At 43.1% G+C, this 13,655-nt stretch overlaps 1 protein-coding gene across 5 annotated transcripts in view; it reads left to right on the top strand.

Annotated features, from left to right (window-relative positions):
* The window catches only part of SLC1A3 (solute carrier family 1 member 3), a 102,200-nt gene that overhangs the window by 81,684 nt on the left and 6,861 nt on the right, over nt 1-13,655 (top strand). For 3 of the 5 annotated variants that reach the window (XM_025213535.1, XM_025213534.1, XM_025213533.1), the window contains 2 exons: nt 11,033-11,328; nt 12,367-12,600. In XM_025213535.1, the coding sequence (XP_025069320.1) occupies nt 11,033-11,328; nt 12,367-12,600 (530 nt within the window). The remainder of the gene's footprint in view (nt 1-11,032; nt 11,329-12,366; nt 12,601-13,655) is intronic. The other 2 variants (XM_025213537.1, XM_025213536.1) reach the window with 2 other exon arrangements.

The raw sequence follows: 13,655 nt of genomic DNA, 5'->3' as shown, positions 1-13,655 counted from the left end.
CTGCTGTCAGCTGGGCATTCATCAGTTGGGTATAACACTGGAGAAAAATACCTGGCTAGTCATCAATCATAGAATATATGTAAACCAGAGTACTACAATAATCAAGGGACTGGAGAGTGTACAATGCAAGAGGAGATTAAAAGATCTTGGCTTGGTTAGTCCAACAAAACAGAGACCCAGAAAGATCATGATGGCTCTCTATGAACACATCAAGGGTGTAAACAGCTGGGAAAGTGGAAAAGCTATTTAAGCAAAAACACAAAGTTTACATAAGAACAAATGGGTATAAATTTGCCATTAATAAATTTAGGCTAGAAACTAGAAAAAAAATTTTAATAGAACAGCCCTATCAGGAGGGCAAGGTTCTCAAAGAGGCTTCCAGTAAGAGAAACAGGGGTCAAACAACCTTGCAATCTTGTGAAACCAAGCATGTGATATGAGACAGCCTGTGACAGCGGGGAACTGGAGTCAGTAATTCAAGACATCTCTTCCACTACTGTGTTTCTAAGTAAGAATGCTCTGTAGGCTTTGCTGATTGTAAATATACCATGGTTATGATCTACCTTACACCTTGGTAGGGGTTGCCAGAAGTAGCTGAATAAATAAATAGGAAATAATTAAAGAGTTGCTTCTGACTAGTGCCCCATACTGCCAAAAGATGTCAACCTAGTTTTCATGAGACTACCCCTTTCCAACTCTGAAGTGCCTCTCTCACATACCAGTCTTCACTCAGTTCTTACTGAAATATCATCTCTCAAAATTTTTGGTGCTATTAATGCCTGAATCTTATCACTTTTATTGAATCAAGTAACAGATAAAAAACAAATCATATTTTAGACTGTATAAACTGTTTTGTAATTATAACTTTACATATAAACTATCAACCTCTTTCACAGTTAAAGTAAACGTGGACCAGATTTACAGAGAAATTTATGTAAACATAATCTTATTTTTAAAAGGTATGTTAAGATTTTCAGTGGGATTCTCAGAATATTTCTGGAGGAGGATTATTTGACTGACATTAGTCTGGCTCACTAACATTGCATTTGCTGGCCTAAAAGCTGGAAGTTCACAATTTCACCCCCAAGAGATTTACAGCATTTTTTCACTGCAGACATATGAAAACCAAAAGTGCCATAAACTCCATATATGAATTGCCATCAAAGGTGCATCAGGATCAAGCATTTATGGTGACAAACTAAATTTTGTGGTGCATTTTATGAGGACAAGTGGCCTTCTGCTCTACTGTCTCCTACAAAAGGAAGTCCATTTCCTTGACAAAGATTTGAAGCATCTGTGAGAGCAGTTTCTTTCTTGGTCTTGCTACTGTGCACCTATCAGTGAAAAACATAAACTCTTTTCTCTTCCCATTACATAATGACTGTTTCTGAATCAAGGGCAGATCTTGAACTTGTGACCTTCAGCAATAAAAACCGTAAGATTTTATCTCTGGACTGTAAGTAACTCCATTAACTGGCAGCTACAGCAGACGAGTGTTTTTCAAAAGTTATACCCCATTCTCCTATGTGACACATTGACCATTAATGAAGTGCTGTAATACTAAGGCATATGAACCTATATTCACTTTGCTATGGTATGTTCAGTTCCTGTGCGATCCATTGCAGAAAGCAAGGTAAGGGATAGGGGTGTGCAAAATGGGCCATATACAATCAGATTCGGCCCAAATCAGGGACAGTGGTTCAATTCATTGATTCAGATCACTGTCCCTGATTTGATTTGGCCAAATCCAGATCTGAAGATTAGATGCCTATTTGGAGAATCAGTGATTCAGCCATAGACACAGCTTAAATGTTTTTTCTACATACCTCGAGGTACCAGGCACAGCTAATAAACGCTGCAATGCTGGGGTGGATGGAGAATCCCCCAGGAGCACTGGGGGCCCCCTGCATGTTCAGCGGCGAACCCAGAAGTGGACCGGACGTACTTCTGGTCCACTTCCGGGTCCATCACCGAGCACGCTGGGTCTCCCCACTGTGCCCCCTCAGCTTGGCAGTTGGCCATGGGGGGACCCCGGGGACCCCTCCCCCCCCCGATCCAGGAGGCACGAGTTGCAGAGAAGTGCAGGGGGGGGGCAGCACACTCTCTGGTGGACCCAGAAGTGGACTGGAAGCTTCTGGTCCACTTCTGGGTATGCTGCCAACTGCACCGGGGAGCCCCCACACTCCTGTGGCACCTCCATCTGCCCCACCATTGCAGCATTCACGAGCCACCTGGTACCTTGAGGTATGTAGAAAAAAACATTTAAAGTTGTGTCTATAACCAAATTGCCGAATCTTTCCAAATTGATTCAGAGAGATTAAAGGGTCTCCTGATTCAATTCAGATTTGGAGATTCGACCACCAAATTGGGCGGAATCACCACCAAATCAGATCAGGAACCAAAGCTGTACACAGCCCTAGTGTGGGAGCATTGCATGGGAGAGGACTGTCAGTGCAGCTAGGGTGCTATGGGCAGCAGAGAACATAGATTTCATAGATTTTTAGCGTCGGAAGGGACCTCAGTAGATCATCGAGTCTGACTCCCTGCCCTGGACAGAAAAGAGTGGTGGGGTCAGATGACCCCAGCCAGATGTTTGTCAAGTCCCCTCTTAAAGACCCACAAGGTAGAGGAGAGCACCACCTCCCTTGGAAGTCCATTCCAGATTCTGGTAAGCCTTACCGTAAGGAAGTTCTTCCTAATGTCTAATCTAAACCTGCTCTCTGTCAGTTTGTGGCTGTTGTTCCCAGATACTCCAAGGGGCACCTTGGTAAACAGAGTATCTCCTATACCTTGCTTCCCCCTACCCCCCCCAAATGAATCTGTAGATGGCCACCAGATCCCCTCTCAGCCTTCTCTTATGGAGGCTGAAGAGATCCAGGTCCTCATAGAATCTTTTCTGCAGGCCCCTAACTATACAAGTGGCCCTCTTCTGGACCCTCTCAAGGTTATCCACAACCGTCTTGAACTGTGGCACCCAAAACTGGATGTAGTACTCCAGCTGTGGCTTTACCAGTACCCACATCCTTCCAGGTCAAGGCCAACCTGTCCACCACCACTCTCTGGGTGCATCCCATTAGCCAATTCACCGCCCACCTGACCATGTAATCATTTAAGTCACAGCCACTTAGGTTTTTTTATGAGAATGGGATGTGACACTGTGTCAAAGGCTTTTTTAAAATCCAAGTATATGACATCCACTTCAACTCCTGTTTAAACCATTTGTGACCTGGTCGTAAAAAGAAACACGGTGTGTCAGGCAGGATCTACCTGCTATGAATCGTTGCTGGTTGCCCTTCAGCATTATTTTTCCTGCTGGACCCCCACTTCTCCCAGTCTAGGGCTGGTCCTCAAGGATGAGTATACAACAGTGGCCAGCACTTGTAGGAAAATGATGAGGAAAGCCAAGGCGGCAACTGAGTTTAGGTTAGCCACAGGAGTCAAGGACAATAAGAAGTCCTTCTTTAGGCATGTAGGCAGTAGAAGGAAAACAAATGGAAGCATGGGACCCCTGCTTAACACCTTGGGACAGCTGGTAACTGATATTCAGGAAAAAACTGAACTCCTGAATGCCCACTTTGCTTTGGTATTTCACCTAACCAAGGGGAAAGACAAGCAAGATAAGGCTCATAGGGGGCATGCCAGGAATGACAGCCTCCCCACTGTGGATGCGGAGCAGGTGCAATACCAACTAGAAAAGCTAGACATTTATAAGTCAGCGGGACTGAACAGACTTCATCCAAGAGTGCTGAAGGGGCTTGCTGAGGTCATCGTAGAACCCCTGGCAAAGCTCTTTCAAAATTCTTGGTGCACGGGGGAAATCCCTGAGGACTGGAAGAGGGCCAATATTGTGCCCATCTTCAAGAATGGGAAGAGGGAGGACCCGGGCAATTATAAGCCAATCAGCCTAACCTGTATCCCAGGGAAAATCCTGGAAAAGCTCATTAAAGAATTGATACACTCGTTGAGGGTAAAATTCTGAATGACAGCCAGCATGGCTTTGTCATGGGTAGGTCTTGTCTTACCAATCTCATCTCCTTCTATGACCAGGTCTCTCACCACCTGGATATGGGAGAGGAGGTAGACATTATATACCTAGACTTCCAAAAGGCTTTTGATCTAGTATCCCACGATATCCTTGTGGGAAAACAGGAAGGCTGTGGGCTCAGCTGCTCGATGGTTCAGTGTGTGGGAAACTGGCTACAGGGTAGGACCCAGAGAGTTCTCACAAACGGATCTGTGTTGTCCTGGTGCAAAGTGGCCAGTGGTGTCCCTCAGGGGTCTGTGCTTGGACCAGTGCTTTTCAACATGTTTATCAATGATTTGGATGGGGGAAGTCCAAAAGAGCTTGCTGACCAAGTTCGCAGACGACACCAAGTTATGGGGCAGTATGGTCACGTCTGATGATAGGCTGCAGATACAGGCAGACCTGGACAGACTCGAGAGTTGGGCAGACCAGAACCAAATGAAGTTTAACACTTCCAAATGTAAGGTGCTCCATCTGAGGGCAAACAAACCTCAATATACATACAGGTTCGGTGGCGACAGCTTGACCTGCACCACGGACGAAAGGGACCTAAGGGTAATGACTGACCATCGCATGAATATGAGTCATCAGTGCAATGCGGTGGCCAGGAAGGTAAATAACACGCTGGCATGCATCAACCAATGCATCTCATGTAAAACTAAGGAAGTGATACTCCCGCTGTACTCAGCACTGGAGAGCCTGCAGTTAGAGTACTGTGTCCAGTTTTGGGCGCTGCACTTCAACAAGGATGTGGAAAAACTTGGCAAGCCATACGAGGAAAGACTGAGGGACCTGGGCCTCTTTAGCCTAAAAAAGAGAAGGGTGAGAGGGGACTTGATAGCGACTTACCACTATATCAGAGGAGTGCATCAGGAGCTCGGTGAACAAATGTTCCCTAGGGCACCCCCGGGGAAGACCAGGACCAATAGATGCAAACTCCTGAAAGGCAGCTTCAGGCTTAATACCAGGAAAAACTCCTTCACAGCCAGGGTGTCCAGACTGTGGAATAAACTCCCTCCAGAGGTGGTGCAGTCACCTACCCTGGAGGGTTTCAAGGGGAGACTGGACAGTCACCTTGCAGGGTTCACTTACCTCAGTTGTCTAGAGCTTAGAGTGGCGGGGCTAGACCCGATGATCTGCAAGTTCCCTTCCAGCTCCTAACAATCTATGAATTTATGAATCTATGAAATATAGTCCTTAATAATTTTTTCAAAGGTTTTCCCCAGGATAGAGGTGAGACTTACTGGTCTATAGTTACCCGGATCCTCCTTCCTCCCCTTTTTGAAAATGGGGACCACATTGGCCCCAGTCCTCTGGGACCTGTGCTAAGTGCTATGAGTGCTCAAACAGTCTTGCCAGTGGTCCTGCTATGACACTGGCCAATTCCTTCAGCATCCCTGGGATGAAGATCATTGGGCCTGCTGACTTGAACACATCAAGGCCCTCCAAGTGCCCCTTCACTAGGTCAGTGCTAACCATTGCTGGGCCTTTCTATAGTCCCTCTTGTGTCTTTCTATAGTCCAATTTGGAGATATGTCTTTGCCCGTGTTCAGGAATACTGATGCAAAAAACTCATTGAAGAGCTCAGCTTTGTTCCTCCTATCTGTCACTAATTTCCCTAGCCTGTCCTGTAGGTGTCCGATGTTACCATCCACCTTTTTGCTCCCTATGTACCTGAAAAAGGACTTTTTGTTGTCCTTAATTCTTGTTGCCAGCCTGAGTTCCACTGCTGCCTTGGCCCTCCTAACTGACTCCCTGCAAGTGCAAGCCAAGTAGATATATTCCTCCTTGGTGGCTACCCCCTGCTTCCACAGTCATGTAACAGGACAGTCCTGTTGCAACAGACCCTGGGACAACCTGAAATCAGCTCTGGCTGGGGAAGGGGGAGAGCCTGGGGTTACTTGTTTAGGGAGGATGTGAAAAAACAGCCATACCACTTCTGCCATTGGTTCTCATTCAGTAGATTCAGAGTAGATTCAGGCCAGATATCAGGAGGCACTACTTCACTGTCAGGGTGGCTAGGATCTGGAACCAACTTCCAAGAGAAGTGATGCTGGCTCCTACCCTGGGGTACTTTAAGAGGAGGCTAGATGAACACCTTGCCTGGGTCGTTTGACCCCAGTACTCTTTCCTGCCATGGCAGGGGGTCAGACTTGATTATCTGCTCAGGTCCCTTCCGACCTTACCAACTATGAAACTATTCAGTCTTCTTTACGCCTTCCAGTATGGTCTTCCTTGAGCCCTTCTCTCCACTCCCAGGAAGCCTAGGGAGCTCTGAGGTTGCAAAGACATGTCACATTTATCCCGGGATAAATCATGTGATCCCAGGAGAAAGTGCAATCTTACAGATGTCCATGCCTGTTGTCCCAGGATACATCCTAAGAAAGTATCCCAGATAAGAGGTAGCAACAGTTTATCCGGGGATACTGAAAAGTATGTCTGTAATTATCCCAAGATTGCATCATTGAATCAATGGCAGAAAAGCAACAGTGCACTCAAATGCTCATAAAACCCTGATTAGAACCCTGAGGTGTGTACATGCCTGTCCTGGGATATTTTGATCCAGAATAAATATGGGCACAACTTATCCAGGGACAAATGCAATGTCTGTTCCTAGCCCAAGAGTGGCAGAACAAACAGGTGCCTGACATCAGTGCCAGCACCACAGCAGCCCCCAGTGGCAGAAGACGACACTGGAGGAGAAAAACTGCTGTTCAACTCTACTGGTAAGATTAGTCAGAGATGAGAAAACCTGATCAGAAAAGCACCACAAAATTTCAGATCCCACTAGTCCAACCTGGTCCCACACTCAAAATGGACTAGTAATGGACCATGATAGACTAGTAATAGACTGTGATGGACTCTTATGTTGACCAGGCAGGAGGTACGGTCAAAGACCTAAACTTGCAAAGCATGTCAAGTTAGAAAGAGGGTGCTGGAAAGTGATGTGTTTTGGCAAAGTGCAAGTATTTTCTCCTCAGCCTCACCTCCTTCAGTGCCCTGCCTAGCCCCATACAGTTCTCTCTCACTACCAACATCCTGCTCTGATCTAGGTGGAACATTTCTCCAAATGTTTTGTGACTTGCCTAGTCACTGCTATTTGTTTTACTTTCTTCTTCTGCCCTGCCCCCTGCCCAACCCAGGAGATCTATCATACTGCAACCGCCTGCCCCTATCAGCATTTCTTTGTCCATGATTGCCATATTTTCTCTAACTCCTCAAAATACTTTAATATACCCCTAGCCTTACCTTCTGTCTTTGATCCCAACCACTTCATTTCTCTTCCTCTCTCAAATTTGAAGTTCCTATCATGGAACCCAGAAATACTAGCAAATTGCTTTGAAAGCTGCAACTGCTATTTCAGCTGATTCTTTCTGTTCTGAGCTGTCTCACAAGGTAAAAGAGACAAAGATAACCAGAACGGTCATGGTGAAGGAAAAAGTCCAAGAGCTTATGGGAGGGTCAACATGCTGAAAATGAGGGGAACTTGGGTGCCTGCTGAAGTATTGCACAAAGAAATGTGTGGCATCCAGTGCTGGAAATCAAGAATGTGTGACTGGCAAGGTGTAGCCACCTCCCTGTATTTCTTCTGAACCTGCTCATGCATTCCCCCTATTTGTTATTATTTCTTCATGTACTAAGCTCTGCAGAATGGAATGGCAACATTAAATGTACAAGAAGGTTCACATACATAACAAATGACGCAATGCAACTATTGCTTGTAATTATAATTATCTGAAGCATGCTACAACATCACTTATGATGACTGTTTCATTAATTTTCCAATAAGTAGTTTGGAATTATTGAAATGACCTTCACAGGGGCTTTCATAAAAATGAGAGAAATGCTGAATTAAGAATCAAAGGAACCACTTTTCCTATATTACTTTTTTCCATAGCTGTATTTCACATATAATGTATTGTGTTTTAGCCTTGTGGCCAAAGAAAGCTGTGCTTTTATCAAGAGTACAGACTCACCTGAACATAATGTAAAAACAATGCTCATTAAGCACAGAGAGTTTATGGTATTAGTAATCCCAAAATCGGCTAACTTCTGTCATTTTCAAGGTTTCTAATAGTCAGTTCCAACTGAAATTAAATTACTTTAGACAATATGGATCACTGACTAATGCAAAGGAATGACAGAAGCTTAAATAAGTAATTCAGGAGAATCAATATGCTTGTTTTCATGCTCGATATTTTAGCTAGAAATCATCTTAAAATATATTCTTCACTAGTGAAATGACATCACAATTGGCAATAAAGTTCAATCTTCCCATTACTTGAATCCCTGTAAGTGCTGTTGATTTCCATATTAATCCATCTATAGATGGATATAGATGTTTATATATTTACCACATATCTCATGTTCTTGCTCTTGAGTTGCTTTACTGAATAGCTTGTAGAGAGAATTTAAAAAAAAAATTATCTAACTAAAATATACTGCCAAAAGATGTCAACCTAGTTTTTGTGAGACTACCCCGTTCCAACTCTGAAGTGCCTCTCTCCCATACCAGTCTTTATTTAGTCAAGTAGACCCATTGAAAAATTAACTAAAAAAACTAAAGACTTGCAGAATCAGACAGTGCGATGTCAAAACATGTTTGTATTGACTGAAATCTGGGTTAGGTTTAACACTGTCAGTTGTAGAATCATCTTTACTCATATTAGAAGAAATTGCTCCTACCTTTCCTTTCAGATAAAGGGCCCACAAAGATAAACTAGGCAGAAGGCAGGGCATGGTTGCACCTTATAGATTAACTGAGAGGCATGAGCTTTTGTAGACTACAGATGCGTAGCCTCGGATGAAGCAGGCTGTAGTCTATGAAAGCTTATGACTTTCTGAATGAGTGAGTCTATAAGGTGCCATCCTACCTTCTCCCTTAATTCAGACTAACCCACCTAACTACCTCTCTCTACTCAAAGATAACCGAGGACTTCTCTCACTGATATATAACAACTGCCTTACTGGAAATGATTAACCGCTGATTCCCAAGTTAGGCCAGGAACGGCTGGGGTTTATTGGCAGCCTGGGCCTTACATCTAGGTTAAGGAAACCTTGGAGCAGTTCCTTGCAAAGCTATTGCTGCTGCTACAACTCCCAGATAAATGGCACCAACGTTTATTATTTCTTTTCAAGGTACCTGTTCCATCCTGCAATTTGGATTCGACCCGAACCAGGGACAGTGATTCAAATAGTTGATTCAGAGCACTGTCCTTGATTCAATTTGGCCAAATCCAAATCTAAAGATCTGATGCTGATTCAGAGAATCAGCAATTCGGACATAGACACAGCTTTAAATGTTTTTTCTACATACTTCAAGGTACCAGTGCGGCTCTTGAATGCTGCAATGCTGGGACAGATGGAGGCGTCCCACAGGAAGGGGAGGGGGGGTGCACATGCTTGGCGGCGAATCAGGGAGTGGATCCAAAGTACTTCCAGTCCATGTCCGGGGCTGCCAGGGAGTGTGCTGGGGACCCCCCATGCTCCTGTGGGACACTCCATGAGTCCCACCATTCTTGAGCCTCCTGCTACCTAGAGGTATGTAAAAAAAAACATTTAAAGCTGTGTCTATGTCCGAATCTTTCCAAATCGATTCGGACAGTTCCGATTCAGAACAGGGAAATTAAAGGGTCCTCTGATTCGATTCAGATTTGGAGATTTGGCCACTGAATCAGGCCGAATCTCTGCTGAATTGAATCAGGGACTGAAGCTTTGCCCTAACGATTATCACGAAGTCCTGAATTCCTCCAAGCCTACAATTAGCTGCAGGTACACAAACTTGTTGTAGCTGTGGTAAAACCTTATTCCCAGTGAATTAAGTAAATGCACAGATTCTGTGCCCTTATCAAGAGGCAGGAACTTGCCGTACATCAGCTGCTACATCATAACTGCCCCATGTCCTTCTGTTACCTGCTTTGAAAGCTAAATCAAGGCAGCTTCCCTCCAAGTGAAACAGGCCTAAGCTTCCCCCATTTAGCTTTCCCTTATGGTGGGGAAATTGCAGTCATAGGGACAGTTCATTTTGCAAAAATTAACAGAAAACAGGGATTTACCCCATCTTCCCAGCTCTGCAATAACAGTCCTGACATCTGCCATCACTTTGCTGTAAGTGATAGCTCAACCAAAGCAACTTATTTAAAAAATAGGCTGCCCCAGGTTAGCTCCCTCCAGGAAGTGCTTGGAAGCACAGAGACTGTTCCCAAGTTCCATGCTGCTAACTGTACGGACATGCCTAACAGTAAATTGTGTGGGGTCATGCAAAACGAGCTCTGACTGTAGATGGGAATGCAGCTGGATAAGGTTTGGGAACCACTGCCTAACACTGTCTGGCACACTTGAGGATTCAAATACCTCCTTGTCCAAAAAACTATTAATACATTTTTAACACAACTTCTACTGGCAGATCAGAACCCACCCTAAAGCCTGAAATAGTTGCAGAAAATACTCTTTTACAGTACATCAAAAGTATGGTCTAATGTATGGCATCTAAGAGGAACTCAGACCAGCTGGAGTCTTGTTGCATGTTGGCTTTCTAGCACTCAGGCCACCCCCACTCCACCATAAGTATGCTGGCTTTGCATTCAGTTAACTTAAACACTTCCAGAGTTTTGCAGTAGTTGGGACTATTACTGATCATACTGAACTCCTTGGGCCTGATAGCCATTTTCAGCAGGTAGGCACAAAAGTGTAAAATTATACATTTTTCACTGAAGGGTAAACTACAAGTTAACTGTTAGAGTAGACTAAGTTTGTACACACAGGCAGTTACTGCAAAGCAGCTGGCACACTATAAATCCCTACTCCCAGAGTAACCTGAGTTTGTGCTGATGATGTCAGAGTTTATCTTCTTACTACATATTTTATAAACACATGACCACAAATATGGGCATCAGAAACATAATAATGAGAATAGGATCACAGAAGACTTAATACATAAATATCTTTACCATTATTTGCCACAATTTACTGTTTCCCATCTTTCCTTTTTTTCTTTTCTTTTTTTAGTTCAAAACAAACTATGATAAGAGAGAATTTCAAGTAGCAATTCCACCCAATGAAACCTCCACTATGGCTTCTGTAATTAGCAACGTCTCAGAGGCAATGGAAACCCTAACTCGAATAAAGGAGGAGATTATCCCTGTTCCAGGATCTGTAAATGGAGTGAATGCACTGGGACTGGTGGTTTTTTCAATAAGCTTTGGATTGGTGATTGGGAGCATGAAGGAGCAAGGGCAGCCATTAAAGGACTTCTTTGATAGCCTTAATGAAGCTATCATGAGATTGGTAGCTCTAATCATGTGGTAAGTGTTTTATGTCTGCCAAATGCTCTATTATTATGCTAAGTGTTGCTGTTTTGTTGATGGTATATGCTGGATATCAAGGGTCTGTGTTGGGCAATAAGTCAGACCGGAAGATCCTAATTGTTCTTTCTAGCTTTAAAATCTATACCTCTAAAGATCATAGTTCTCTACACTGTTAGTTTACCCTAAGAATCTAAATATTTTAATATTTTCTAATTCTTGTTGCAGATAAATATTTTCCATTGCCATCATTACTAATAGATAAATATAGTCTTTAGTGTCCACTGGCATTGTTTTCATAATGTTAGGACATACATATTAGGAGAGGTACTTTAGCAATCCTGCTTTCCACAAAACTTCCCCACACCAAGTTATAATACAACAGAAAAAAGTCCAGCTGCAACAGCAGTCATCTTTCTGTAGATCTTAGATTCATATGTTCAAGGCTAAATTCTCAAGTGTAGCTGAATTGTGTCTAGCACAACTAAGAAAAAGTAGTTTAAGGTATCTTTGAAACGCTGCACTCAGTCCTCAACAAAAAATAGCCTTCAAAATGCTCTCTCTACCCTTTGTCTAACTACTTATTACCTGAACTTGTCTGGGACTAGCCAAACCTAAACACTCCATTACTATGCCCCCTTTTCTCAGCCATCTACCCAATATTTAGAGGCAGGTGGCAAAGGAGTAGCCCATGTATTACATGGGCTTTCGCCTATGTAAAAAATTACTAAAGAATTGGCTAAACTAAGTTTTAAATAGGAACCAGGGCTCCATCAGGCATTCATCAACTTGGAGAATTACCACGGTTCCTCTTGACTTTCCCTTAGCTGACCCCTAACCCAGCAGAGCTGAGTAAATATGGCAGCAACCAAGTTGACTTGCCACAGGCCAGAATCTTGAACTGAGGCCAATCTAGGTTGGTTATGGTTGCTAATATGTATAAAGCTTTGTATAAAAAAAAAAAAAAAGGGGGGGGGGGGGATTGAAGTTAGGATTCAATTTGTTCAGCACAACGTTTATTTGCTTACTTGTTTATAGGTATGCTCCGCTTGGTATCCTCTTCTTGATTGCTGGAAAAATTGTTGAGATGGAAGACATGGGTGTAATTGGTGGACAACTTGCCATGTACACTGTAACAGTTATCATTGGTTTGCTCATTCATGCAATTATTGTTTTACCACTGCTCTACTTCCTGATCACCCGTAAAAACCCTTGGGTATTTATTGGAGGATTGCTTCAGGCACTGATTACAGCTTTGGGAACATCTTCAAGGTACAATAAGAAGATACTTTTAAGACTCAATAATAATAAAATCTGACATTTTCCAATTTTGTAGTCACACTTCAGGTGAAAAACTCCCATTGATATCACTGACAGGGCCCTTAGCTTATGCAAATGACAGAAGACACTTAAAAAAGTGGGGGTTGTCTCAAACAAATGTACAGGTATCATTGGAAGCATTTACTTTTGTACTTACCATGATCATAAATTCAAAAATAGTACCCAATTAGAATAAAGTATGTTAACAAAATATATTATTGTCATGATAAAAAACATATGCTGGCATAACTGAATGAATTCATTGTCACAAGCATTTGGACACACCTTATTCAGGTCTATGCTTTCTAGTAAGCATACAATTTTTACTAAATATGTTTGATTGATCTATTTGTTTGCTTACTTTCCGCATTGATTGTTTTCTGTGAAGAGCTCATAAATGGTCCATGGCCCCTAAACAGCCCTGTTGGCACAGGTCTACGGGCATGAACCTAAGTAATACCACTAGGATTTCATTAGTATCAGTTTTTTAAGTCACTAAGCAGTGAGGAGGTGGAGTTGAGCATCAAGGCTTATTCTGTTGACAGATGAACTAGCGAGTATTCAAACAAGAGAGAGAAATAAGTAATCAGAGAAGTTTGGAAAGAAATTTAGAAAGGGAGTCTGAAAGGCTTTATTTGTAAGTGAAGTGCAATGATCAATATGGAGACCAGCAGCAGACCCGAGCTGTAACCTGAAATAAATGTGCCATGATTTTACTCCTGCATGGAGTGAGAAGGGACTTTGTACACAGGAACTGAAAGTTAGTGGATAAGTTGAAAAAAAGATTTTGCATTGGAACAACAAATACAGAGACTAGGAAGCACCAGGGAGACCAAGTAGTTCTTGGGCAACCAAGAATAATCAGTGAGAAGGCTTGGTACTTCTTCCTCACTAGAGGCAAAACAACAGGGTTTGACGGTATGCAAGACTGGACCAGTTGTGACTACCAGGGAGCAGAGGACCAGAAGAAATTCCACACAGCTAACTGTTTATAATCATGACCACTT

This window comes from Alligator sinensis, unplaced genomic scaffold (assembly GCF_000455745.1).
Source record: "Alligator sinensis unplaced genomic scaffold, ASM45574v1 scaffold175_1, whole genome shotgun sequence".
Lineage (NCBI taxonomy): Eukaryota > Metazoa > Chordata > Crocodylia > Alligatoridae > Alligator > Alligator sinensis.
Note: the sequence above shows the minus strand (reverse complement) of the source record. Positions and strands in the feature narration are given on the sequence as shown.